Raw genomic sequence first — 27,978 nt, forward strand, 5'->3', positions numbered from 1 at the left:
CTTTAAGAACACGAGGCACTGGTTTGGCCAAGCAACAAAAATCCAGTATGCTCAAACACTTACCTTGTTATCTTGGATTTGGCTGAGAGAGTTATGAAATCGAGGCTCCAGTCTGTGCCATGGAGGGCTTTCAGTGGAACTGTTGAGCTAATCCTATCCTGAAGCAGACACGGAAGCTACACTTTCAGTGCTGCAAGGATTTTGTCTAGGTGGCTAACAGTTTTCCAAGGGGAAGTGTAAAGTGGGTATTCCTGTTGTCCAGACCCTGACCGTTCCAGGACTGCATTTCTGATGGATGCCAATAAGAAAATAAAGTTTGGTTGCAGGAAACTTTGTTAAATGGAGAGTCTATCAGATGGGTATTTGGAAATAGTCTTCTGTTAGAAAAACTGGCAATCATTTGTAGAACTCAATTAGGTCAGAGGTGAAGTTAGGCTGAACATTATGCTGATTTAGGTGTTCAGTATTGAAGACATTGCACATGGTGTTCTTTCCCAAGACCTGTTGGTCAGTGACCTGAATGTTTCCCTGGAACCTCTTGCAAGGTGTGCCTGTGCCTGATTCTTGTACAGCACGGCAAGATGCTCTAGAAAAGTTTGAACTTGATGTCCTGGAGCAGCCCTTGGTGGCTGCTTCCAGGATGAGTAAACTTAATTTCAGACCTGTGTCCACACAACCAGATTTTGAGGAACTGATAGATCCATGTCCCTTCACCTCCCTGAAAGGGCAGTCCCCATTGTGCGCCCACTGCTTTCTTCAGCTGGGCAGAGCCGTGTGAGAGAATCAGAACTGTTCATGGAGAATCAGTGCTAGTTCATGGTTAGCTGTGATTCTGCAAAAGAGAAAATGCACCACTGGTGAGGGAAGAAGATGTTTGGTGGTGTGATTCTCTTTTTTTCCCTCCCTTCCAGTGGTTTTGTGCAATGTCACACTGTCAGGTTTACTCCGTGCACCTTGTCTGAATGCTGGGTGGTGCTGCAGAAGTGTGAATGAGAGCAGAGGTGAAGGGCTTTGCTGCCAGACATTCCAAAGAGTCACTCTCTTCCTCGTTACCCAAGCTGGAATTCTGGGTCCTACTGCCCCTCCCTTCAGACCTGAGCCCATGTCTGTATTGGGTGCAGTGTTTGTTGTGCCTCTGCCGGGTCTGCCCTGTGGCATTATGGAGTGGGCCGGGTCTGTTTGAGTTCCCTGGGGTGATCAGGACACTGAGATTTATAAATGATGTGATGTGGGCAAGAGTAGCCACCCGTGTCTTGGACTGCAAACCTCTCCAGAACCTGAGAACTCAGTTCCCAGTTGTACTACAGGTTGCAAGAGGAGGTGTGTTATTTGCATGTTTCCATGAAGATGCCCTTTGCATGTGTTTTCTGTAGAGACAAACATGTTTTGTTTATATTGCTCTCTATCTCCCAGATTATCATCAAATGGGTTTCACTTTCCACAAGTTTTGACTTAGGAACTGGTGCTTATGCCCCCACCCAGAAACACCCACAGTGCCTGAGCTATCCTGACTTGCCCTGTAATGATGAACCCTTTGGTGTAATCTTTACCTCCTGGAATTGTCTTTAGGTGAGCACTGACATCGTGAACTGAGATCCTAGAAGAACTTTTAACAACATCTTTACTAATAGTGGCAGAAATATTTATTGAGATGGATGCAGTTGTTTTTTGTGTGCCAGTTGCTGCTATGTCTGCATCTCCTCAATCCCCAGTTGCCAGGTTAGGAGCATGAAGACAGTTGTGCTCTTTGTAGTAAGAGGGTTAACAAACCATTAGTGTGAGGGTAAGAGAGTATCTGCATCTGTCCAGCAGTCAAGTGTTTCCTCTCTGACATATATTTTCTAGCACAGGATTTCTTGACATTTGGGCCAGTATAGCCAACTCCTGACTGCTTAGATGCCAGGGTAATCTTACAAGTGAAAATCTTTTGGGTCTGCCTTGCTGCTGTTGGTAATGTGAGGAGAGAAAAATGGGTGAAACACTATCAGGATGACAGATGATTCAATTTCAGCAAAGTTCAGCAAACAGAGAAATTATCTCCCATTTTGGGTTTTCAGGGAACAACACCTTTGTCTCAAGTGAAATATGTAGTACTGATCATCAAGGAAACAGAAAATGAAATCCTAGTTTTAGCAAAATCAGTCACATGGAAGCTGAAATCTTCCAAAGTAAGTGGTCTCTGAAGTGTTCCATCTACTATATTTGTGTTTTCAGTGGTCATCCACATGTACCTCAGCTTCTTCAGAAAGATTGCAGTCACTATAAGAGTGTAACACCATAGAAAGCAGTGTAAAAAAATTGCCAACCAGTCGTCAGTGGTTTGTAAACCTTTATACATATCCCTATACCAATATTCAACTGCTAAATAGAGATCTCTGAGGTTTCTACTGGATGAATTAATTCCTTATGTGGCACTTTAAGCATATTTTTTCATTAGTTCAATGATTTTCAGATACATTTTCTCAGTTGCATCAAGGCCCCAGATGAAATCAAGATGTCCCCATGCAGGAAAATGCTCATGGTAAATGAGATTAGTGATCCGAGGAAGTAGCCTTGCCATGTCTTTTGGGTCTGCAAATTTGTCCTCTCCACCACTCCAAACAGCAGTTGGTGTCCTTATCTCCTCTATCTTGTACACAGGAGGAGCAGTCTGTGGGACAGGGAGGAGAGCTGAGTGAATGCTGTTGTAGCAGAAGCTGTGTTTAGAGAAAGGTTTCTGTGCAAGCATCTCTCTTTGCTTTTTTCTTCTGCACTGCCTACAGTCAAACCATAAGGATGAAGGCCACCCTCTTATTGTTCATTGCCCTAACCCCAGTCCCTGCCTTGCTTATCATCACAGAAGAAATTAAAGAAACACAGAAGATTAAAATGGAGATCATCTGAGATCTGGGCCAAATGACAATGCAGGATGGTTATTTGTCAGTGTGGTAAGGGACCATACACAAGACGTTTTTAAACTGACCCCTATTATCAAAAGGTGGTTCTGTTATCTTTCTTCTGCGCTGCTTTTTGGGCAGTTTCCTAACCTTCCACAGTATTGGGAATAAAACATTGCCCATTTCAAAATTTAAACTTCAGGTATTTTAAGACTGTATGTGTGCATGAAAGGTGACTGAGAAGTCTTTGGAATCTTTATCCACCTGTAAGATAATGTGCCACCCATAAAACAACCTGCCCTGACTCACAAAGCTCACTGCAAGTCAACTGATCTGATCAAGCCTCAAAAAATAGGCAAGTTATAAGTGTTGCAAGAGGAGCACAGCATTTCCTAGTGTTGACTAGGCAGTAAATTGAACTCCTGCAGACCAAGTTTTGCCTGTTTCCTTTTTTCCATACAGAATACCTTAGTTCACCCCAGCAGTCTCCACTATGCCATACTGAATCATCCCTTATGTTTAATTTTTATGGCAAGTAGCCTCTGAATACCAAGGTAGGCATTTCCACTTTCTTTTTTCCCCTCCCCATTCTAGTGTTTAACTGAAAGACAGACCTTGAGGATTTTTGGGGAAGTGAAGATCTCTGTACTCATCCAGTCCTTGGACCTGGGTGTGGCTCTTAGCCTTTTGGGAATGGCAGGTAAGTTGACATGTCATTGGACACATCCCTTCATCAATAGGGCAGGCTGCAAGAATCTGTCTGCACTGTGTTTGTGAATAGACTTTGACAATTATGAGTATTAGATTCAGGTGAAACTTTACCTAAGACCACCCTCCCCCTCTTTTTGGAGCACTCAAGGTGCTAAAATATGAATTTTTCTATTCTTAGTTTTGCCAGGACGCAATGATGAGTTCTCAGAAAAATGTATTGCCTCACCTGGTTGTATCTCTTCATGTTCTCCTTACAGCCATAGTCATAAGCTTGAAACTGGTCTGCACGTAATATCTGTTAATATTGTAACAAAGACAGATAAAATGAGAGTGTTAAGAGACAGTGCAGAAGCTGGTTTTTTGCATATGATTGAAGTCAGGGCTCAGGCAGGAGACAGGATACCAGGGATACACAGGAGGGGATCATGGGATAAGTGGTTTCACCGCCTTTCCCCTTGCTAACATTCCCTCCTGATCTTCAACCACCACCCTTGGTATGTTTAGTTATTAAAATCTTGCTGCCCTATCTTAATTGGCTCTTCAGTTAGCTAAGGTAGCTCTTTGTGATGCAGGAGCATGTCAGGGCTCTCACTAGCCTGGGATACCTCCTCACACACCTCGACTTTTGTGTGCCTGTTTGGTCTGGTCTGGTCTGCTCACAGTAGTGGCAACACTATCAGAGGCTCTGTACTGCATACGAGAGTATTGGGAGCAGGGTGTGATTACCTTAACACTGAACTGTTGTCTTCTGGGATTTGTCTAAAAGGTAAATCAAAATAATAAAAGATTACCCTGTCTTACTGATAATGTGTGTGCATTTTTTTCATCCAAACCTCTAAGTGACTGAGGATATGATAGAAATCTGCTAGCTCCTCCTCTCTGTTTTGTGGCTCTGGGTGCTTGGTTTCTGCTCTGGATACCAGGAATTTTAGGCAGGGGAGTGTAGAGCAGCACACATGTATTTAGGTGCTGGTTTAAGTGTCACAGTTCACTTAGAGTTCACTTAAGTTGACAGTTCACATACAGTGATGTGTTTCTGAGCCAATGCTATCTTGCCCTGGTCTGATTTGGAGCCTAGGCAGAACAAGCTTGGGTCTGAAAGTGGCATGAGGTGCCAGCAGAAGAGGCAGTTCCCCATTTTGCCTTTGTGCCAGCAGAGGCATTTGTGCAGTTAGCTGGCTTTTGGAGGTAATCCAGGCTGCAGTTAACCTTCTGGGAGACAAACTTTAACCTAGATCACTTCTTCGTTTGGTTCATCCCTGACTGCTGAAGTTCTCGCTATCCTCGCTGCAAAGTGCCTAGACAGCGCTTGTGTTCACTTCTGCAGCCTTCAAGGCACACGCCTTCATGAATAAGGATGAAGGCTGGAAGCATTTAGAGCCTAACATGGAGAGGTGTGATGTGCCCTGGGGCAGTCTCAGAGCCTGGTACCAAAGGGGCAATTTGGGGAATGATCCGGTAAGCCATGGGAAACTGTGCTCCCTCTGTGACAGGTGAAAAGATCTGATGGGCAGATTCCCAGATCTGTCACCTCTGGCCTTCCTTGTTGGCTGTCAGTTGCATAAAAAGCTGGAATAAGAGTGTTTGTATGTCAGAACAGTTATACCTGATGCCAGTGAATAACATTCTGTACTGATGTTCCAGCTGGGTAATGTCCTGCATAAGCATCTGCTCGACTCTGGAGACAAAGCAAAAGTGTTATTAAGGCAGAGATCCGGTGCTGTGACAGAATAAAGCTGTGAAGACCCTGAGCAACATACTGCTGCTGTGTTAAAACCCCATTTTTGTAGGATATTCTTCAATTATAAAAAATGAAGTTGAGGAAAGACTCACAAATATGTTAGTTTACAGTAGGAATGATTACATAAGATTTTATGCCTTTGGGACAGTCTTTTCAACATTAGTCCTTACCCACAGAGAAAACATAATTCTAAAAGTGTGTATGGCCTTGGTTTTCCTAGTTTCTATGATTTTTATGATGCTTTAAATAATGCATAATCAATAGAGAAAGATTGTTAATACACAGTTCTCCTGAGCATAATGAAGCTGCATGTGTGAGGGCTTTTTATGGGTACACTTGTTAAACAGTCTGAGAGATTAAAGGTGACTGGAGAACAGACACGTGAAAGGTCTGTAAGAAAAACAGGTAGCAGCCAGAGTAAAGGAATGCAAACTTTCGTTTGGAGAGAAGTGTGAAGAAATAGCTGTGAGTTTTGGCTGGAAATGTTTTGATGTGTAGCAAGCAAAAAGAAACCATCTCTTATGTTAAGATGAGCCAGGTGTCTTGTTGCTTAGGAAGGAAAACATATGAATTGTGCAAAAGAGAAAAAGTTCTTTCTCCATCCAGTTGCCCTTCAAAACTACTTCAGATTTACTTGTATTAAGCTTTTCTTGGATGTGCTTACCGTGTTCATATTTTGTATCCTGCCCCCTGCTATGGCGCAGAAGATACTGCCACAAACTTTTCCCAGACATGCACAGAGCTGTGTTGCAAGTCCTTTCATCAGTTCATGGTAGTGAAAAGCTCCTTTGCAGCCAAGTAGTAACTGAGGGGAGGAAAAGTGCAAAACCTTTTTTTAGCTGTTGCAGGATTATTTGATGCAGAAAACTCCCTCTTCTATAAGTCACTCCCTCTTTTTTAATAGCCTTGCCTCTTCCCCAGAGGCAGGATTGCTGAAACTGCTTGTCATCCCACTATCCTTTTTAGTGTGTTCTTCTCAAGGGCAGACCACATGTTCTTCTTCTTGAGTGCTGGAGGTCACTATCCATCTGTTTTTAGTGTACTGATCTCAGTGAGAAAGGAAGTTGGCTGCACTGATGACTGTAGAATATAGGAAGTCCCGTTTTGCCCTAATATTTTTTCCAGGCAGGCGCAAGCTGTACTGTATTACTACCAAGTAAAGAGGGATCAGACAAATGAGACAAATGAGAAGGGTGTAGAGCTGGCTGTTCTATAGTCACATCATGGGTACAGCTTGGAGTGAAAGAGGATGTGCTCCTGTGGTTTGACATAAATAATAGCATGCATGATTTCCACATTCCCAGTAAATGCTGTTAAATTGACACCTTCTGGTGTACAAGCTTCATGTATCACTTTACAAGTAGATAAGTCACAAGCAAAAATGAACTGCATGTCTGATAAAATTAAGATGTGAAATATCTTACTTGTAGTTTTTATTAGTGCTTAAAGCTAGATTTAGTAGAATATATTTGATTTCTTTTGCTCTGGTATTTGAAATTTTTCTTCAGAGATATTTAATTTAAAGAAATAGCAGTGAAAGTATGCCTGCTACCTTAAAGAAATTGCAGAAGAGATACTGTGTGAAACCTTGCAGCTTAGCTCTCTGGAAAGTCTGAAGTCTACAGGTACTGTCAACAGTCTGATACACTAAATTCAATTCCAGCTCATCACCCATTAAAAGTTCAGGTTGCATGAGCGCAGTAGAGACAAAGCAGATAATTATGTCTTTCTCTTTAGAAGAAATGTCTTACCCTGATCAGTGGCTGGGGAAGCTGTGTGAGCATTACCGCAGGACTGGTAGCATGTGTGATGGTGACTACTGGTGCCAAAGAAAAGAATGCTTTAATCTTCTGAGACAAATCAGGATAAGTAGAAAATGCTATGAAGCCTGCAAGCACAGAAAAAGAAGTCAAGTTAATGAAGAGATCTCCACAGACCAAATAAATAAAGAAGCAGTAGGCAACAAAGAAGTGAGACTAGATTACCAATGGCTGTTTTCCATTTCTATGCTGCAGACCCAGTAAGAATGTTTGATTTTTGCTTGAAACTTTTATTTGGAAGATAAAGTTCATTCTAAGGATACAAGCTCATTAGAGCATCTCCTAATATTGATCTTCTCAGAGCTGACAATCTTGTGTTAAGACCAGTTTTGGTTGAAAAGGTCTATTAATCAGATTTTTGAAATTCAAGTTCTCGCTAAAGTTACCTAAATTCTAATAAAAGAGTTTCTCAGCTTACAGTCTCTAAAAGACTGTATGTGTTTATGCTGGCATTAAGAAATACAATAATTATCTGGAGATTAAGAATAGAATTTTTCCTTGTAACTACACACATACTTGGGTGAAAGTGAATTCACACATAAAGGAAGAGTATAGGGAAGGAATTAAAACTAAAAAGGGTTTGTTCCATCCTGTTTTCTGAATGTGTTTAAATTTCTCCACTGATGGATTTGGCTGGTTGGCATAATTATCTAAAGACAAAGAAGGCAGTGACTTGGTCTGAACTATTCATTCTGCAAAGAGACTCTTAGAATGCGCATATGCGAAGAAAGGAAAATAATTGTCTAAGAATGCCACTTCCCCCATTTTCTACTCTGTTTCTAAGTTGGTTTTTGTAAAAAGGTAATGGTACACCATGATATAAACCCCAGCATCTGCTCACAGACCTTACACATAAATCCTAAGCACTAATGCTGACTGTTTTGTACCCAGGCAGTTCTAACATTACCTGCAGTTGACCCTTCCGAGTGACCAATATAGTAAACATCCTTCTGTCCGGTTTTATTCATGATGAAGTACAGCTCTGCTGGAATATCGTATTTACCTGTTTCATCGAAGCTACAGGGAGAAACACAAAAAGCTGGCAGACAATTTGACTATCACAGTGAGCTACTGATTGTCAGTTTTGTTCATTGCACCAAGCAGGACCCATTGAAGGAGGAGGTTGCACAGTGTGTCTGCATCCTTGCTTGAGCTGGGGAAGTGGGCAGAGGGGTGCAGCTGTACAGCCTGGCTGCCTGATGCCTTGGGCTCTCTGTGGAGGAGGTGCCAGTTTCATCTGACAGCTGCAGCCCTTGGGGAACTGAATTTATTCAGTGCTTTCACCCTTGTGGGTTACAAGAAATATTTTTCTCTCAGTTAACATCAAGTGTGGTAGATCCGATTTCTAGACTGAGCTGAATAGTCTCCTCTCCTTTCTGCACTTTGGACATGGTATCTGGTGGGAGACCTCAAGGTTACAGATGCCTCCCAGTTTTGGAAGCCTTTTCCAAAAGAAACCAGCATGGTGTATGGACAAAGATGACTTTTATACTTCCAGCTTTGCTTCTGTGTGTGCTGATTCCAGAAGACCCTGTCCAGACCATGCAGCCAATTCCTTCTTACAACCTCCCTGATATGCCCAGAAGTGGCTACATCTGTGGAAAAGAATTTGTCTAGTCTCCTTAAATGTTGCATGTCCCGCTTGAAGTCAGATTATACGAAAACCTGTAGTGTTTTCACATAATTTAGAAAAGGATTTTTTCATAAAACCAGAAAGGGAAAGGTTCTGCATTCTAGTACCAACTGCCTCATCTTGCTAGTTCCCTGAATGTTGCTTTCTTCAGAAATTTTTTCTCCACAGAGTACCTGAACTGCCAGAACTCTTTCTGGCAGGGCTTAAGCGTCTTGTGTTTTAAAGACCAGGTGTCTCCTCGGCTGTTTCCCAACCAGACATCGTAGCCGGCATCTGCGAGGAGGAAGCCCAAGCTGTTGTTGGGCAGGTTGGAAATCCAGTGAATAGCATCTGCTAAAACACCATGATGTAGCAAGACTGCAGGCTTCTTCTCTGAAACAGGAGAGTTTCCTTAGGCTGTATTAGTAATAGGTAATATGTTGTTAAAACTGGGGTGCAGAATTTGGTTTTGCAGGAGTGTTTAACCAATATACAGAACTCAGGCCACATTCTAGGCTGGGTGTCCTTGCTGAGATGGAAAGGTATGGAACATGCCATTGTATATGCAAGGGGGAAAGATGGGGAATCCATGTAAGAGTTGGCTCTCAGACCTTCATCTTGTCCTATATGCCATACCTGTATTTTGGCTGTTCCTTCCAGCAGGAATTCTGTAAACACCAAGAATGTATCCATCCTCCGTTGTAACTTCATATTCCTCACTGGGGAATCCATGATATCTGATAATTTCACTCTGGGGAAAGCCAAAGGAGGGTTTGCATTTACAGTGCAGATATTGGTGTAGGAAGTGTTCAGAGGCTGCCTCTGTCCACGAATGTGAAACTAGCCAAGAACCTGCCATGAAGATAAATGTGATAACATATTGCTAGCCTTTCTCTACTGCTCTGTGTTTTACTGGTAGGGAGGGACACCAAAAGGGATTCCTGCAGGAAAACAAACTCCAGGTCTCTCTCTTTTGTGGATGATCCTATAACTGCCATGCCACAGCCATGGAGGCCAGGAGATGCAAATAGCAGTGAGAAGAGTTGGGATGTGTTTCTGTGATGTGGTTTGTGTATTCTACTCAATACCGTATCACTCAAATTATAGTAATTGCTTTATCTGTGGTACTCAAGCACTACACTTATAAAAGTAGCAGGATGCAACAAAGTCTTCTTCAGACCTGCTTAGATGGTAGTTGTCTGATATTTGATTCCCTGTTATGGGACAAAGTGTGTGACTAACCTTTTGGGAGATAGTTTGTCATTTTTTGCAAGGCTGATACAGGTGTGTAGCATGATGCTCTGCCTTGGAATGTGGTCAAATCACTCAAATAATATCCTGTTTTTCAAGCTATCAGTGGTGGGCTGAGAGGGAACATCATGTTCTCCTTTTGGCATTGAATTATGCTAACTGGTCTGACACGTCAACCCCAAATTAACATCCTGATAATGAGGCAAAGATCTGGCAGATAAACTGCTAAGCTGACCTGGAGACATGATTGGTAGTCAATCACTTTACACTATCAAAGTCCAGTCCACTTTCATACGGTTAATTTCTCCTAACATATCCCTTCTCGGAGTGTGTGTGAAGATTTCTCCTTTGCGTGGGGACGCCCCTCAAAGTTACTCCTGGAGGTTGAGCGAAAGAGATTTTGCCCATGGATGTTGGTGTGGGTGAGGATGAGTTACCTCAATCTCTATTTTAATAATTGTTTCTTTTTGCTAGCTTTAATACAATTGCTTTTATGTGATTACTTTGATATAATGCACTCTTCTATCCTATCTTATACTAGTAGTTTTAGCTACTGTACTGTGTAGTAAAAAATTCTGATTAGGATATTTTTGTCTAATCATTTATTATAATAAATCGTTCTTTTTTATATAAATATATCTGGTTTGCCATCATTAGTCCTGCAAGACAAAGTTGTAGAATGGTTCAATCACACCTTTGTAATTCCTTAGACTTCAGCAGTGTCAGTTGGACGCTAAGACTGGATTCAGCTGCACCCAGGCTCCTCTCTGAGCAGGAGTTTAGAAATCAAGGGGGTCTTTTCAGCACCTCACTACTCAATGGAAGGTCTTCTATAAGGAACTCTGCCTGAAGCTCCCACTCTCCTCCACAACAAGGTCGTACATTTCTAGAGACTAAACATGCAGCAGTATCTCTATCTGTTCCACAGTGAATCCTTTCTTGCCGAAGTGTGGTTAAGCAAGCCATGTAGAGTGGAGCTTCTGTTACAGACTCATTCACAGCACCACCTATTACACACCTGCTACAGTGAGGAAATCTTTGGTGATTCAGAGCAAGGGGTTTTTGTTGTGAGGATCTGCTGTTTGAAGAAGGGGTTCAAGCACCCTTACACTGTTCTAGGCAAACAGGTTACAGAAGGGCGGGCCTTGAAACTAGAAGCCAGCCTTTGTTTCCACTGCAAAGGAATCCTTCTCTCAGGCTAACACTGTTCGGATAGGAGCATCAACATTTCCTCCAGGTCCATGCTCACAGTGCTGGAGAGACCTCTTTGAAGGGAACTTACTTTAGCCTCCTGACAGGCACTGTTAGTCAGTGGTAGTGGTAGTGGGAGAGAAGATTTAGAAAGAGAGGGAGAGAAGGTGACCCTACTTACAACATTCATGAAGCATTCGGGGTCGCGACTCTTCTTGCAGTGGCTTGGGATGGAGGCTGCTGTGAATCCTGCTGAAAAGGCAATTCCTTGGGAGCAGAGCAGCATGAAGAGGCACCACATCTTGGGGCTGTGTGGAAGAGCACATGCTCTATGTTTGTTGGGAAGAGAGTGGTGTGGAATTCCACAGGAAGACCCAAGAGGAGTCTCCTGAAGGTTGCCCAACATCTGCTCCCCAAGGGCTGCCAGGATAAGTATCTGTGTGAGGAGGGGTTGTCTGCAGCTTATCCTCTTTGATATCGGCCAGGAAGGAGTCAGAGGCTCCAGGATGAGAAGGAACCAACCTGGGGGCCTGTGTTTATACGGTATTGATGCTAGTTTGTGCTGAGTACCATCCTTTCTCTCTCACATACATCTTTTCTATTGTAAATCTGTCTTTCTTAGAGAAAAGTCTGAATTTTCATGGATTTTAGGCTCTGTCTGGTGGTCACAGTAAAGCTTGTCTGAACAGAAATTGTAGTGCTCTCTATATAGTTAATGCCCTGGTTTTTGGCTGTAGCCAACTTTGTAATTAGCATGGAGGAAACAGGTAATAAACCCAGAGTGTCGTATCTGAAACACCATGGGAAAGAGTGTCATTAAGACTTGGAGAGTGTAAAAAGGATAGGTAAAATATTTGTTTCCCCTGAACTTCTTCATGAAGGAATGAAGGAAGGAGTCGTCAATTATTTTCATTTTTTATTAAATCTATCGTATCCCTTGAGAGCCTAGAACATTTGGATGAAACCACAACTGGAATATTATATATATATAAAAATATATATAAATTGTAATATATATAATATAATATTATAATTGTAATACTGACATCCAAACTCACTGTGGTCTATCCACTTTGTAGAAGAACACTCCAATTCTTCTGTCAATACACCAGAAATTCTCCCAACTATGTGCGCTGGAAGCACATTTTCAGAGTAGATATTCCACTGCTTTCTGCTACTTTATTCAGGTCAAACAAAAGTAAAAAACACTTTCTTCCTGCATGTGGAGCATTGTTTGGGAACAAAACTGAAAAGTTCAGCACAAGCCAGAGTTTGTACTAAAGGTAAAGCAATGGAGTAGCTAAATTTTTACCCTTTTTATGTTGTGCAATTTTCTATATACTGTACTGAATATGGAAGCTTTATAAATCAGACCTAATGCACCAATTAACTCCAAGGTTTGGCACACAACTGTCTCATTAATTTCAGTGGTCAAGTCTTGACTGTAGGAGCAGTAATGAACAATAATCTAGTCTTTTTATGCAATGAAACAATGCCAAAGACTGACATTTACCATGGCAAACAGGAAATAACTGAAATATTTTAAAAAGAAAAAAAAAATGGTATAGAAAGGTGCCTGAAAGATATGTTCAAAATTGCCATTTCTGAAGATTTGGTATTAATGAAAACAAACCTCAAACATTCTAGAAATTTATCAGTGTACTCTTGAGAGAGTAGTAATTGCTTTCACATACACTTTAAATGGGACAGAAATACACCAGGCTAGCAGATGCCACAATCTCTGGATTAACTTACAGGGAAAACTGAAATGCTTTTGGAACTACAAGATTTATTCAATTTATGTACATGCTTTCAAAGCTGAGATTTCCACGCATCCACAGTGGCACCCCTAGGGGAAAAAACCAAGGAGAACAAAATGAAGCCATCAGTTGCATCATTTGCATGGGTCAAAGGCTTTTTCCTCTCCACCTCTGGCAAACATGCACTTTGATGCACAGCAGTCAGAAAGGATGGCAGGCTGGCTGCTCTGAGAACCAGCTGCACAAATTTATGGAGACAGGCAACAGAGAAAGAAACCATGGACGCATATGAACAAGCAACTTACCTCTGTTTGACTGCCTTGCTTGCACCCTCTGCTGCAGTTCCTGGTCTGTCTCCCGGCTGCCTCACTGCCAGAAGCCTGTGCTGATGGAAGAAGCAGCAGCAGAGCTCTGTGTGTGATCTGCCTGTATAGGAGAGCATGTTGAAGGGCTGCTTGTTTCGCAGTATTTAAGGAGTGGAGTTACTCTATGATAAATAGCGCCGTTGCATGACATTCTGAAAGACCAAATTGCACCATGGATCTGGTGGGATAAAGAGGCATCTAACCTGTTATTAGAATACTTAGGAGGAACTTGGTTATTCTTGTTCCCTGAGGCTGTGACAGATCTTTATCTGTACTGCTACCTGTCTCAGTAAGTGCTGTAACTACCGTATTTTGGGATAAAGAGGAGGAAGAATCCAGCTTTTCTCAATTATGAATGTGATCTCTGCTGATGTGAGTAGTACAGAAGCTGTTGTGGTCACTGGTTCCACACCTGTTGCTTCTTTTCTGAATTGCTGATAGCTTGGGGACAATCCTTCTTTGTCAGATAATCTTAGAATAAAAGCACAAGTGATTTGAAAGGTGTGTATTTAGCATCACACACACATTCCTACATGTGTTGTTCAGTGAACACCACAACATGCAAGCAAGAGTTTGCTCTGAATTAGCCTGCTTCTGTAGGGATTCTCAGGAGCTGAATCAAGTTTGAAAACATTGTGTAAACCTGGAGTCAAGAGAGGGTGCTAATACTACTTATTATTTACAAGCCATCTCCATGAATTCTGTTAAAACACAATATGCTGGAGACCCCTGCCTAACCACTGAATTAATTGTAGTCAGCCTGGGGGAGCTTGATCCTCACTGAAACTGGTCTGGTTTCTTGATGCAGCAAATTGTTTGAAACGTGGGTGCTAATGATCTGGTGCTTTGCCTGGGAAAATGAATGAAGTAAGTACTTGTTAGGAAACAAAACCTGAGAGTCACCACAGAAACAATTCTGCTTTATGAAGTAGGACACAGTCTGTGGAAAAACCAAATAGGTGATTTCTCAGTGAAAAGCATCACAGCTCAACAGGTCTGATAGCCCTGCTTAGTGAGAAGTATCAAAGGCTTTTCCCTGCTTTGTTCCCAGCTAACATCAGCCTACATTTTTTGTTTTATAGAATTGTCAGCCTGGAATGATCTGCAATGTTTTACCTATTTCACCTCATGGTGGCATATGGCATGTATGATATTTTTTCTGATATTGTTGATGGGAATCAGTTGAAGAGTAAAAGGTATGCCCATCTGAAAGCACTTCTTTCTCTCTGAAAGAGAATGAAAGTAATGCATATAAAAAGAGAATAGAAAACATAAAACCTAGAAGGTATACAGAAACTTCCCAGGATGGGCTGTCCTTACTCAGAGAACCAGGACAGCTGAGGTAGTAAGTATTCTGTTTTAAAATACTGTGGCAAAACTGAAGCCCAGGAGGTCTGGCCTAGAGCTGGACATAGCATGAACTCAGTTTAATGTTATAAAATCAGGCTCTGCTTCATGCCATTGAGGAGTTTCTTAGTGCTTGTTGGGTCTGTTGAGTTAATCCTGAAGCAGAGGTGCAAGGGACCCTTGGAGTGCTACAATGATCCTGTACAAGTAGTTAACACTTTTCTTAGGGAAAGCATAAGCTGTGAGTGTCCCTCTTGTCCAGACACTGGCCATTCCAGGACTCCATTTCTTGGGAATATCCATTTCTGAGGACTGTTCTGCACACACAACTCCAACAGGCCACAGATTGCTTTCCTGAGAGTAGTGTAACTCACGCAATTTGTGGCTATAAAATCTCTAGTGCTTGGAACTTGAAGAGACAAATGACCTTCTGTGACTTGTATTGAATATGCTGTTCTTAAACTTAATTGATATCTGGTTTAAAAAATAAATTTACCTTATGATTGCCCTGTTGAAGGCCTTTCCGAAAAATATTTGCTTCCCTTCTGGCTCACATGAAGCTTTTGAAGTGTTGTGGAATTCTGTGAGGATGTAAGAATCATGTTTCCTACACAGACTGAGTAGGTGACAGTTTGCCCATGCACTGAGTCTTGGCACCATCTGGAGAAAAAAACCTTATTCACCAAAAAAAATTTTTAAATTTCAGGACTCTGATCTTCATTTAGAAGCATGGCGAAGAACACTGAAGCAATGTGTGAAACAGGAGTGAACCTATGACTATATACACTTACATGAGTCTCATACCTCATCATGGTTGGGCTGCTTAATTGTTCTTTACCTGATGCTGTGACCAAAGTAGTCACTTCAGTGTTTTTCCAGGTGATCTGGGATATGATGCTGAATTAAATGGTAATTTACACTAGCTTGGGAAAAGTGTTGCCTGAAGCTATTGCTCTGTTTTGTAAAGGGTGGGCTTTTGCTGTTGTTGTTGGTTTGTTTATTGTTTTTTTAAACACTTTTTCAGATTGCCATACATTTATTTATTTTTGTTAGGAAAGGATTAATTAAAGTACTAAGTTGTTTTATGTAGCAGCTTAGTGATTCAATATTTCTTTCAACAAGTTATAGTTTATAAATTCCAACAAGCTGGTCAGTAGATGCAAGAGGATGTGAATATCTTAGGATCTGGATGTGAAGAAATACTAGTGAGGAAGACCTCCTCACCTCTGAGGTATTACTCACTCTTGTATGTCCTCAGTCCAACAGTATATTCAGCGCATGCTGAAAGATCAGTCCATTGTGAGGGTCCCAGTGAGTTTGTCACAGGTAGATGTTATGTCTGTTTCTTTTACATGCCAGCCTAATTTTCTTCAGATAAACAGCCAGTGAAGGGGTTAGAACTGGTGCCAGCAAACGAACACTACAGCCAGTGGTGCTGTACTACTTTAATCAGAGAGGGCTGGAGATAGAATAAGTAATTTTATATGGTCCTCCACCTTGCTGTAGAATAAATATGAAAATTATTTGGAAATAAAAGTTCTGGAATGGAAGGCAGAGGGCTTGGATTTAAGGTGCATGCTTACATGCATGTGTTTTAAAACATGTTTTAAAATTTGCTTGAGATACATGAAACACAATTTGAAATAGAAAGGGAAAAGCTATTTTGAGGTGAATGCAGACACTTGAAATACACATGCCTTACTCGGAAAGACTGAGTGTAGTACAGAAATGCTATCAGCATCTTAACCTCAGGGCCATCAACAATAATTCCCTTCCCAATTAGCATATAAAATTATCAGGTTAAACATGAATCATATTCATTGTTTGTGCTGGGCTAGGAAGAGAACACTGAGCAAAAGTGATGAAAGAGGCCGGCCTGTTTAATTAGAGAATGAGAGGCTAGTTATACTGGGAGCTCATTAAAGGCGTGGGATGTAGTTCCTTCCCTTTTCCTGATAGGCATTTGAGGTGCTCTTGCAGAGGGTTTTGAACAGGTTTTAGTCAGCTGTAGCTTGAGTCGCAGACTAGCTACTATTCTTTGTTATTTTAAGTTTTAGATTCCATGCTCTTTATTCTTTTCACTCCCCCATTTCTTTACTTGTGGAACTTTCTTCCCCTCTCTCTCCCTCCTCTCCTCGACCTGTTTTGCTACTTTCCTTTTTAGGTAACTGGAGGATGTTGTTGCAAAAATGACAAAGGAAAATGCTTGTGTGTTGTAACTTGTTCCGTAAGTCTCCCGTAAGTTGCTGTTCTCACGTTTCCCTCCCTGGGTTGGGCTTCTGAAGACAATTGTTTTATGCTGCTAAGTAGAAAGCACTGAAAGGAAACGTAGCTTAAGAAAAAGTGGTATTTTAAAGTTAAATATTAACCAGATTCAAACAAGCTCAAGCGCATTTCAAGTGAGGTTAACTTGTTGGGCTCTTGGACAAGAAGGACTCCAGAGTGAAGAATAGGCATGGGTATACTCTATTCAGAGGTACGTGACCATTTTCTGCAGGTACTGGGGCTGTTGAAGGTATGGATATTCACTGGGCTTGGTTTGTTCCCTTCACAGCCTCCCATACACAGGCTTATACAGATCTGGAAGTTTTTTCCCCTTTGGAAATGTTTTCCTTTGTCTATTACAAGCTGTCAGTAGTATGGTTTATAGGAGCAAAGAAAATACAAGAACTGGTGTAATTATTGTGGCTTCACAAAGTATGTGCTCAACATTTTTTGTTGGTCTGTGTTGAGATCAGAACGATTCTGAACATGGTGCAAGCAAAAAACAATTTCACAAAAAGCAGACAACTCCTTGGCTTACACTGAATACAGATAACAAAGCTAATGCTTAGAAAACCTCCTGCTGCCCCCATACTGTTTTAGGAAGGTAATATTTTTGTCTTGTCTTTATGTGTTTGTCCCCAGACTATAGTTCATTTAACATTTTCCTGTACTTTAGCATAAATTCTACCTAAACATTATTTTTTTATAAATTTCCCATTTGTATGTGTGGGAACAAATGAGGATTTTGGACCTCTGTGACTCTGAAAAGAGTGCGTTGCACTGGTGTTTCTTTTTCTGGAGATAGCATTACATAGCTGTTGCTTTTAAAGGTTACATTTCTGTGCTGAAAGCCACTCTTTTATTTTTAAAAAGCTATTCAATGAAAGCAAGTATCTTCTCCTCTTTCAGTATCACAAGGAGCTTGAATCTGTGCATTCATAAGGTGATCGGCTGAATAGACTGCCACCTATTCTGAAAGGATTTCGTGCCTCTCTCCAGACCTATTACTCTGAGATAGTATTGCAGGGGAAACCAGTGTCATCTAGCTTAATTACACTGGTGTTTAAAGAATGGTCAAATCCTGTCTATATTTTTCATGCTTATTAGTTAATATTTTCATATACATTCATTTTCTTTCTTTAAAAAATTTGAGATGCAATTTTCTGGGTAAATTATGGTTCATTTATACAGGATGGAAAACTAGAGAACTAAAAATAAAAAACTTCAAGTTGCCTTTTCTGAGCAGTATGTATTGGATATTAGTGTGTTGCTCAACATCCTAAACATAATTTAGACTTTCCTGTTCAGTTCATAGCATGCTTTCGGAATAATTTTAGTGCAAAGGAAGAGGCTGTGGATTGGTTCAGAATATTTTGACATTACAAAGCATCTTTTTTTTTTTCTAAACCACTGCAAAGAGTTGATGTAATTTAGGCAATCCCCTGCAGTTCTAAAGGAGGAAGCAATTATAAAATGAAATTGCTCTCCAAGTTGCAAGACAGGCTTTACCGTCACCTCCTCTCTATTGGTTGAATGCTTTGTCCTTCATACTGTGCCTTTAACCTTTACTTCATGTGTGGTAGAACTTGCTAAATAGCTCAAGGATTATCACTAGCTCAGCAAAGTTAAGCAGAGAGAGGGATGCAAGAAACTCTGAAAATAAGCAGACAACTTCAGGTGTGGCAGTTCATCTGGATCGAGTAAACTACTAGGACCTGACATCAATCATGTTCCACAATTGATTAAAAAAAATTAAACATCAGTTCTATTATTGTCCTTCCTGGCAGTGAAAGTTTTATTGCTTTTCTTGCACCCCTTATTTTGTGATCTTGTACTGAGTGGTCTCAGCCATGAAAACCCTTGCATGTCCTGTGAGTACTTCACACGTTTCCTGAAGATACTGGACAATTAACTCCTGGTCTGAAAGGTTTGCAAAAGTAGTATTGTAGAAAGACAGCTTTTAAATACTCATTCACTGGCATATCTAATATTCAAACTCTTCTTTTCAGTCTCCAGTGCATGCCCACAGGTTTTTTTTCAGCTGGGCATACTGAGCTCTAGTTCATGGTTAGCCCTGATGCTATGGATGGGAAAATGCACCACTGATGAGGGAAGAAGATGTTTGGTGGTGTGATTCTCTTTTTTTCCCTCCCTTCCAGTGGTTTTGTGCAATGTCACACTGTCAGGTTTACTCCGTGCACCTTGTCTGAATGCTGGGTGGTGCTGCAGAAGTGTGAATGAGAGCAGAGGTGAAGGGCTTTGCTGCCAGACATTCCAAAGAGTCACTCTCTTCCTCGTTACCCAAGCTGGAATTCTGGGTCCTACTGCCCCTCCCTTCAGACCTGAGCCCATGTCTGTATTGGGTGCAGTGTTTGTTGTGCCTCTGCCGGGTCTGCCCTGTGGCATTATGGAGTGGGCCGGGTCTGTTTGAGTTCCCTGGGGTGATCAGGACACTGAGATTTATAAATGATGTGATGTGGGCAAGAGTAGCCACCCGTGTCTTGGACTGCAAACCTCTCCAGAACCTGAGAAATCATTTCCCACTTATGCTTTCTTCAGAATTTGTTGTTGTGAGAGCACTGGCCTTTTCTTCTCACACGTCCCTAAAGGAGATGCCATAGACATTATGTCCGTGCTCCAGTTTCCAGTGCATCTCTGGGAACAAGGGAAGCTGCAGGGGCTCTCCTGGCAGTCCTCCACTGCCATCAGACTTCTGCTCTCGTAGTACTGCTCCTCGCCACAGCTGAGCATGAGCCTGAGACAAGAACTTTGGGTCTTTGCATATGGCTTGCACTTTGCATGTGAAGCCCAGGTATTCTGAATATTATCCCATAGGTTTATTTCTCTCTTGTGTATGATGGGTGGATAACAATAACATAGCAACAGTAATAACCATAACACAAATCTGAAGCTGATTGTTGAGCTGTATCACTACCGAGGCAATCTTCTAACACTGTAGAAAACTATGTGAGATCTTCCAGTCTTTTATCCTCCAGGCTTTTCTGTAGACTTAAAGGGAATATGTTTTCTTGGGTTTTGGATGGAATCTGCTGCTTGTACCTAACACCGTTCTAACTCCATACCTGGCCTCCCTGCTGATACTCCAGACAGGTGCTGTCTGTCTGTTTGTAAGAAATCCTATTAATGTCTTATGAGAAAAGTTTGGAGACCTGTTTAAAACAGTCTCAAGCATAGGTAGTCATCCTTTAGATAGGGCTGCCAGAGTGACAACCCAAAAAAGTGAGAAGTGGAAAAGAGATTTCTGACTGAGCCTTCACAACCACAGAAATCCTGGCACATGCCCAAGCCCCACCCTGGGGCCAGGCAGGTTTTGTGTCCATTTTGTTGCTACTGGAAGCCTGTTTTGTTACTTTAGTCTGCTTATGAATACAAATATCTTTCTAATTTTCATGCTAAATATCTTGGTCAGATATACCACCTTTTTTACCTTGTTCTTTGAAGTTAATTAGCTCTTCTCTAACACTGACCCTTTAATATATTTTGGAACCGCTACAATGCTGTCACTCCATAGCTCAGCTAAGCAAATCAATCTTTCTTCAGGCTCTTCATATTCCTCAGGTGCAGAGATGTTTCATGCTCCTGCCATAGTCTGACCTCATTTTTGGACCCAAGTGACAAGAACTGTATACACTCTGCCAGTTAAGCGTCTTCTATAACATCTCTTTCTGTGAGAGAGGGTGTCTAATATAACATTTGCCTTTCTTAGATGAGTGACTCATTGCCGCCTATCTGTAATTTTTCTTATTTTTATACTTTCATAAAACATTTTTTTAATCCTTATTGTTATTGATATCAATATCATGAACTTCTAGTTGTTTGTACTGCTTTGTTCCTTAAATATTCTGCTACTATGTTTGCTCTTCCAGCAGTGGAGTTGTGTTTGCCAATTTGGGAGGTATATTACAAGTTTAGCCTGTGGGACTTTTCACCTTTCTTTGACTATAAGGTATTTTCAAGAATACAAACCAGCAGAGTGGGCCTCAAAAAAATCCCACACAAACAGGAAAAAAGTTTGTGTTGCTTTGTTGTTTTTTTTCTTTAAACGTGAGTGGAACATGTTAATGCAGAGAGTATAATTTCTACAAAGAATCCCCACTTCAGGGGAATAATAGTGATTAAAAAATACTTTAAATACATCAGTTACCCAGGTATTAGTTGTTGAAATGGATGAGGACTGTTTCCTTGCATTCTCTGTGCCCTGGATGTTTTCTGAGAACAGCTGGTTTTGGTGGGTGAAAGAGTATGCATGACTTATGTGTGCTAGTCTCTGTACATGACTTCAGCCCCAAATAATGTGGTCTCTTAGGGAGTGGTCTGTGTGGCACCATTTTTCATGGCTCTAGAACTAAGTTCAGCAGTAGTGTAAGGTTTAGAAAAAGATCCCACGGGTCAATGAGAGTATCAGTCAGAAATGCCTTGGGTTTAACTGCCTAGCAAGTAAAAGTCTTGGAGGCAGTACAGAAAGAAAAGCAAAAAAGCATATATCTTTTGGTGCCATGAGCTGCTGACCTAGCAAGAATCAGTCTAAAAAGGAGTAAATTTATGTGGTAAATGACTGGGATTTGAGCAGGTGTTCAACCAAAGAGCAAATCTCCCACATCTTTAAATAAGCAAAGCAATCCTAAAAACAGGAGTAGTAGGGAAATCAGAGGTGCAGACAGACTCCACATGATCTTCTCTTTCCTGGACATGAAGATACAGTACTAGACACCAATAAGACAGAGAGCAAGGTTTTAGAGAGAACTGATCTTTTAGTTGGCACCTGTGTGGAAGTCACCCCAAAAGGGACTTAGAAGAGGTTTTTCTCCTCAAAGTCGTTAAAACAGTTCTGGTTCCAGTGAAGTGAAAAGCAGAAAATGGTATACATAGGCTTCTATAAGAATACAGACAGATGTGCAAATTTAAAATGTGACATGTGTTCTTTGTAGATTTTTGTCTGACATAATAAAAACAAAACAAGAAGTGGTGCAAGGTCTGGTAAGCATGTAAATACCTTCTTTGGAAACAAATCACTTCTCTTATACAGCTGTCCAGAAAACTAAGCAGTAATGATGCTGGAGATAAACTTGTGTTGTAGATCAAAATCTGACTAAAACAGTGTAAAAGAGATGAATATTTTTAAGGCAGGAAGGCGTGGGGATGGGGGGAGGACGGGGGGGGGAGGAAGCTAACTGGAGGAGTGAGGAAAGAGCTCAGAGTTCAGGACTAGATCTTTTTCATGCAGAGTATTTAGGATGTGAAAAAAGGAGAATGGAGAAGAAAAAAATTGCAGATATTATTTAAAGAAAATTTCTATTTTGGAAAATGTTGGCTAAAATCCTCAGCATCAAAGAAAAGAAAAAGACTTATTCTCTTTTTGACTGGACACCTCAAATTCTACCAGTCTGCCCCACCTCTAAATGTCATTTTCTGCCTGTACTAGGCTGTTAGAAGCTCACAGTACTCCTGTCATTCTCAGCTTCTCGTCAGTCTCTTGCTGCTGGAGAGGGAAGGAATTGCAGTTTAGGTTAAGGATGTGCAGAAATACTGAGCAAAGACCTGACCAGCAAGAATTTTGCAAAAGCCAAGCAGGATCCGACCTGTGGGCACACAGGCATGAGTTTTTTAGGTACTTCAAGGTCTAGAAGAGAAACATTGGTGGGGGCTTGGTTTTTCAATTTTCACCTGCAGGGTGGTTCTCTTCTGAGCACGGATGAGTCAGGAGCGGTTCCTTCTGTTCATCAGTGCTCATCCAAAGGGAAACCCTGATGCAAACTCAGAGACGTGGGCTTGTCCCTGCTTGCTGCTTAATGCAGTGACCAGCTCCTGTGAGAGTGGAAGCCGGGTTTGGTTTTTTTTGCCTAATGGCTGCAAATAAACAGGATTTATTTCTTGGATTATAGAAGTAGCATCCAAAATGAACGGAAAATCCATTCCATTGTGCAAAGGCTGTGACTTCTGGGGCAGAGGGCTGGGAGCTCTGTAGCAGCTGCAGGAGTGTCTCCTACCACCATCTTCTGGAAGGCACCAAGAACTACAGCCTCTGTCAAGTATTTTGGGACACACATGTAGTAAGCCAGAATGGGAAGTATGGATGTCTTAGTGAAACACGTGCTGATGCATATTATCTTCTCACTTCAGCCCATCTGTCAGGCAGCTTACAACAACGATTTCAATAAAGTTCATCTCCTTTTGGAGCGCAACGGCAACTATCTGAATGTCCAGGACAGCTTCAGTGGAGACACCCCTTTAATTTGTGCATGTAAACAAGGAAACAACAGGATAGTTAATTATCTTCTTAGAAAACATGCTGATGTCAACCTCAGAAATAAGGTAAGTGGCCACTGACTCTTCCTTTGCAGTGACTGTTCCTTCAGATTCTTGGAATGCCAGTGGGAACACTGGCAAGCACAGACAAACCTCAAGTTTGTTTCCTACTGAGGCATGTGTGGAGAAACTGGTGAAACAAAAAAGCTTCTCTGCTTATTTTGGGGCCCTGTGTAACTTAGTTTGTCCATCTCCGTTTTGACAACCTGTAGCAAGTTTAACACTGTAGCATGCTTTACAGCCCTGCCCTTTAGTTGCTTTGGTATATTTGGTATTCAAACATTTTTTTTTAAAACTCTGTTCTCTATAGGAATCTGTGTTGGTTATTGCTACTTTCTTGTATTTCTCCAGTGTCCCAAAGGAGATGTCCTAAGGTCTCACATGTCCTTGCTTCAGTAACCAGCACCTCCGTAAGAAGGGGGGCTGTGGCAATCCCTCCTGCTGGTTTAACTTGCTGTGAGGCAGCAGCAGCCACATGAGATACCCACTCTCTCCTTTGAATCTCTGCAGTCAGGTCCAAGTTTGCCCATGTACACATGGAATCCTTTGGATCCCACATCCTCCTTGCACGTGTAGTCTGATTTCCATGACTGTCTATGTGTTAAACGTGCCTCTACTTGAAGGAAGCAAGATGCATGTGTCTATTTCCGCTTGAAAATCACAGCAGTATTCCTGTTAGATAGTCTAAAAGAAAGCTTGTGGAATTTAAAATGGTCTACTCTTATCAATATTAAACAAAGTGAGGTCACTGAATCTGGTACTAATCAGAGTTAATTTGTGTTTAGAAGGACCGCACTTGCCTCCATTATGCTGTGAGGAAACGGTTTACCTTCCTTGACTACGTGCTCATCATAATCCTCATGCCAGTTATGCTTATTGGATATCTTCTCATGGTGAGTCTGGATGGAAGAAGGAATGACCCTGTATCTTTCCCTCAATCACATTTTTCATGGCAGTATTTCAGGCCAGGAACATGTATAGAATATGGACTGCTTTCTTAAAACCAGACTGAACGTGTACAACAGAAGGAGCAGGGATTTTGCTGTGAATGTAGCTGATGAAGGACAGAATTGTATTGCTGCATCAGTCTGGCATTTTCAAAGACCACTCCTCTTTTTGGAAAAAACATGGTATTTAGCACAAATGTACTTAAGACTATATGCAGATGAACTGTTTTTCCGTGTAACTCTTTCTCTTGCACCAAACAGGTCTCAAAGACAAAACAGAATGAACACCTGGTCAAGATGTTGCTTAGAGCTGGAGTCGATGTGAATGCCACAGACTCTGTAAGTGGGTTTATACAAATGCAAATGTGGCTCACATGCAGGCAACAATACTAAAAACAGACTACAGAACCTTCTAGCAACATAGTTGGAGTAGGAGCTTCGGGAACTGAACTGACTGATGTACCAGGAAGACTCAGTGTTTCCCCTTGACACTTAGGCAATAGTTTTGTAATGTATACAGAAGTAATTCCCCCCTGATCAACTATTCTCCCTTTCTGACCAATGCCCTCATAAGGGAATCCAGGCAAACTGGGCTGAGGTACTGATGTATTAAATATTTGATTCTGTAAAGATTCTAGAGATATAAGCATCTGAGTTTATCAGCATTTATAAGTTTTTGAACTGGAACAGATTTGTGGGCTACAAGGCAAGACCCTGTGTCTTCTCTTGGTCTTCAGAGTGTACTGATCTTCCCTACACAGAGTTATGTATCCACTAGCCTACCTGGGTGTGGTAAAGAGCTCCTCTACTCTAAGGCACAAAAGGAGAAACCCCAATTTTATCAGCAACCAAGTTCTAAAACACTGAAGTGCAAGCAAAAAGTATAGTTTAAGACATAGTTTCTGAGACCAAGATTATGGAATCCTCCAAAATTATTGGCTTCCTGCTAATGTGTCAAACCTGTTTTAGCAGTTGCATCCCAGGGAAGGAATGATTTTTTTTCATTCCTGTTGTTCTCATGATAATGTATTTGTTTTTCTGTGTAGTGTATTGTGACAGAAAATGGTATGTGTGTTCTGTATCCAGCTGTTAGGGGGAAAATGATACAGGTAGTCCTACTTAGCTAAGGCCTACTTAAGAAGTTTACTATAGAAATAAAACTCATCTGCTTCTGCTTCCCTTCAGTCTGGCAGCACAGCTCTTCACTATGCTTGTGAAATGAAAAACCAGGCAGTCATTCCTCTACTGCTTGAAGCTCATGCAGACACTTCTTTAAAGAATCAGGTAAGAAGGTGGAGTTGATAACTGTATTTGCTCCTCATGGTGGTGAACCAGTAAGTACATTGTAGGCTTTAGCAGTGTAGGCACAGTAGTTTAAGGAGAAGGGTGCACAGCTTCCTGGCAGCCAATTTGTTTCCTGTTTGGTATGAAACATTTGTTCCATTGCCTTTGTTGGCAAGAGCAACTTCAAAGTATGAAACCTTCACTGCTGGATTTCTACCAGTAAATGCTGCCTGTGTCCCCTGGCTTAGCAGGGGCTTGGCACATCTCTTAGCTATCTTTATGTTGCCTCTTCTTAGCTCAGAGCTACTCCACAGTTGCTCCTAAGATGTAGGCTGCAGGGGAGGGATAAAAGTCTTCCTAGGTGCTTTTTGTGCTGTTGAGGACCCTTCTTCTGAGAGGCTAAGTCAAGCTGCTTCTGCCACCAGAACAGCTCAAGTCTTGCCCAAATCGATATTGACCTGGGAGTATCTGCACTCCTGAGTTGAGGTGAGCAGTGTATTATCTATGTTGCTCTGGAAATCAAATCTTAGCTGAGCTCTGTGCACTTGGATACTACTCCCAGGAAACAGTGGAAAGGCTGTCCCTACTGTAGGGGAGGTCTCTGTTCCTGTCTTTGGCCGGAGTAGTATTAGACCCAGCATGTCCTGAAACCTTTGTTTTAGAGCAGAAGTGACATGGGACCTTACACAGGTGGCAAAGTCAGGAAATCTCTCTGTACTTGACCCCTATCTAACATATTGCAATGTATTTCATGTGTTTCTTTCAGGATGGGGAGACTCCCTTAGATATAGCAAGAAGATTACAGTTCCACAACATTGAAAGCATGATAGAAAAAGATTCTTAGCCATCAAGGACTCTCAAGCCTGCAGAAAATTACCTCATCTGACAAACCACCTTTCACAACAGCAGAAGTCCTGCAGAGGATGGGGGCTGATACTTGATAAAGACTCGGTCCACATCCACCCCTTCCTTGTTGCAGACTTGGACAATTTTGTGTGAGATTTGTCAGTACCCCAAGGCCATGTGTGGGGTGAAAGAAGTTCATTTTATTTTACTAAGCCATGAATTATTACAATAGTGCCCAAAATATTGCCCTTCCCATCTGCTTCATCAATTTTATTGCTTGACTTCTACAGACTGTGGATTTTGAAAGCTAGCTATAAAATATCTGGAAGCCTAAACCACTGCATACAATGGTTGGCAGCCAATGCAAAAATAAAATCTCCTTTAGAGTGTGTTACTTGTTCCATAGGATAACTAAACAATATGCTACAGCAGTTATGAAAAGTCTGGTACCCTTCCTCTTGTTATTTCTCTTTCTACAATGGGAGTGGCTGGGAAAACAAATCTCTCAGTTGAGCCCTTCCTCCTTCCATCCTTCCTACGATTTTTACACACCTTAATTCTCACTGTGTTGCTACAAAGGTAGGATTATCTTCTCTTTTTCCATCTAAGAAACAGCAAAAAGAGATTCAGTGCCTTGCTAGAGACCATAAAGAAATTCAATTCCCAGATCACTTTAATGCATTAAGAAGTAGTAATGAAAATATGTTTGGCTCAGAGAAACAGTCTCTGGACTACCTTTCCAATATAAACAGTGTACTAAAAAAAAGAGTCAATAAATGAAATGCGGTTGATGGAAGCCAGATGTATCCTTCCCATGGGACTAGACAGGACAGCATGCTGTACAGAGTGGCGCATGCAGCAGGGGATAATACCAATCATAGTAATAATATATCCATGAGTCTTCTCTTGCATAGGTGAAGGCAGAAGAAAACCTGCAGTAGTGAGCAATCTATTAGAACGGCCCAGTGCTTTGTGATTTAATAATGCAGCAATAAAAGGGAGACTCTTTTTGTACACTGCTGTATTGTGCCTCCTTGGTCTAATGGATCTTTATTTTTTGGACAATTTTGGCCTTTTCCTGTAAGCTGTCAGAAGTGCAGAACATAGGTGCTGTGATCAGCACTGCTAATGGGTGCTACAGTTGGTGTGTGGACAAGCTGGTGTATTTTTCCTGTGTAAAAAGACAGATCTGTTTTTCAGTGTAACTCCAGCTACAAAAGGTCTTGTCTGGACAAGGTGAGCTTGAGGCTGCAGCCAGAAACACCCCACAAAACAAAGCTCCTTGTTGGAGCCTGTAATAATGAACACTTTGTGTGTAACCTGGGGACAGACACTCCAGAGCAGCTTGTAGATGAGAAGATGGAAGGCACTTGCATGGATTATGAAGCCACCATCTCTTAGGCCTAATGGCCGTAAAGGGAGAACATCCAACTGCTTTCCCATGGTTTAGGAACTGCTTGAATGAAGAATGGTCCAGACACAGAGCTGTGTAAAAGTGAATGCTGACAGCTCAGAGTGCTTGCAACAGCTTCATTGCCAGCATGAAGAATAATTCATAGGGTGGAAGTTCTGTTTCCTCGAGTGCACCTTCCTGGATGGGTCTACATCTCCATATTCCACAGCTGCCGTCCGTGG

At 41.5% G+C, this 27,978-nt stretch overlaps 2 protein-coding genes across 6 annotated transcripts; one reads left to right on the top strand and one right to left on the bottom strand.

The window, feature by feature from the left end:
• Positions 1-2,353: 2,353 nt before the first annotated feature.
• LOC104697927 (lysosomal acid lipase/cholesteryl ester hydrolase-like) lies at positions 2,354-13,418 on the bottom strand. Of its 3 annotated transcripts, none has more exons than XM_039554482.1 (11): positions 13,268-13,418; positions 11,384-11,510; positions 9,397-9,511; positions 8,955-9,153; positions 8,056-8,165; positions 7,080-7,216; positions 5,993-6,133; positions 5,194-5,265; positions 3,814-3,882; positions 3,491-3,560; positions 2,438-2,650 (listed from the first exon to the last, which is right to left on the bottom strand). In XM_039554482.1, the coding sequence occupies exons 1-11, from the start codon at positions 13,402-13,404 to the stop codon at positions 2,532-2,534; spliced, it is 1,296 nt and encodes a 431-aa protein (XP_039410416.1). In that variant the 5' UTR covers positions 13,405-13,418; the 3' UTR covers positions 2,438-2,531. The 3 variants fall into 3 exon arrangements, with proteins under 3 accessions (XP_039410415.1, XP_039410416.1, XP_039410414.1); XM_039554480.1 differs by having other exon boundaries at positions 3,491-3,641; XM_039554481.1 differs by lacking the exon at positions 3,491-3,560 and having other exon boundaries at positions 2,354-2,650.
• Positions 13,419-16,667: 3,249 nt separating this feature from the next.
• ANKRD22 (ankyrin repeat domain 22) lies at positions 16,668-27,357 on the top strand. Of its 3 annotated transcripts, none has more exons than XM_019293953.3 (6): positions 16,668-16,912; positions 23,081-23,272; positions 24,052-24,159; positions 24,475-24,552; positions 25,399-25,497; positions 26,264-27,357. In XM_019293953.3, the coding sequence occupies exons 1-6, from the start codon at positions 16,877-16,879 to the stop codon at positions 26,339-26,341; spliced, it is 591 nt and encodes a 196-aa protein (XP_019149498.1). In that variant the 5' UTR covers positions 16,668-16,876; the 3' UTR covers positions 26,342-27,357. The 3 variants fall into 3 exon arrangements, with proteins under 3 accessions (XP_019149498.1, XP_010409254.1, XP_039410114.1); XM_010410952.4 differs by having other exon boundaries at positions 16,670-17,150; XM_039554180.1 differs by lacking the exon at positions 16,668-16,912 and having other exon boundaries at positions 22,160-23,272.
• The last annotated feature ends 621 nt before the right edge of the window (positions 27,358-27,978 follow it).

The sequence above is a fragment of the Corvus cornix genome, chromosome 6 (genome assembly GCF_000738735.6).
Source record: "Corvus cornix cornix isolate S_Up_H32 chromosome 6, ASM73873v5, whole genome shotgun sequence".
Taxonomy (NCBI): Eukaryota; Metazoa; Chordata; class Aves; order Passeriformes; family Corvidae; genus Corvus; species Corvus cornix.

Bases quoted from the DNA above. Each gene is read 5' to 3' on its own strand.
- LOC104697927 (XM_039554480.1), bottom strand. From the start codon at position 13,404: ATGCTCTCCTATACAGGCAGATCACACACAGAGCTCTGCTGCTGCTTC. The intron at 9,512-11,383 runs GTAAGTAGGGTC...GGCTTTCCCCAG, and splicing joins CCGAATGCTTCATGAATGTT to AGTGAAATTATCAGATATCA. The intron at 7,217-8,055 runs GTAATGTTAGAA...CTGTGCTTGCAG, and splicing joins CTCGGAAGGGTCAACTGCAG to GCTTCATAGCATTTTCTACT.
- ANKRD22 (XM_039554180.1), top strand. From the start codon at position 23,021: ATGGGAAGTATGGATGTCTTAGTGAAACACGTGCTGATGCATATTATC. The intron at 24,553-25,398 runs GTAAGTGGGTTT...GCTTCCCTTCAG, and splicing joins ATGTGAATGCCACAGACTCT to TCTGGCAGCACAGCTCTTCA. The intron at 25,498-26,263 runs GTAAGAAGGTGG...TGTTTCTTTCAG, and splicing joins ACACTTCTTTAAAGAATCAG to GATGGGGAGACTCCCTTAGA.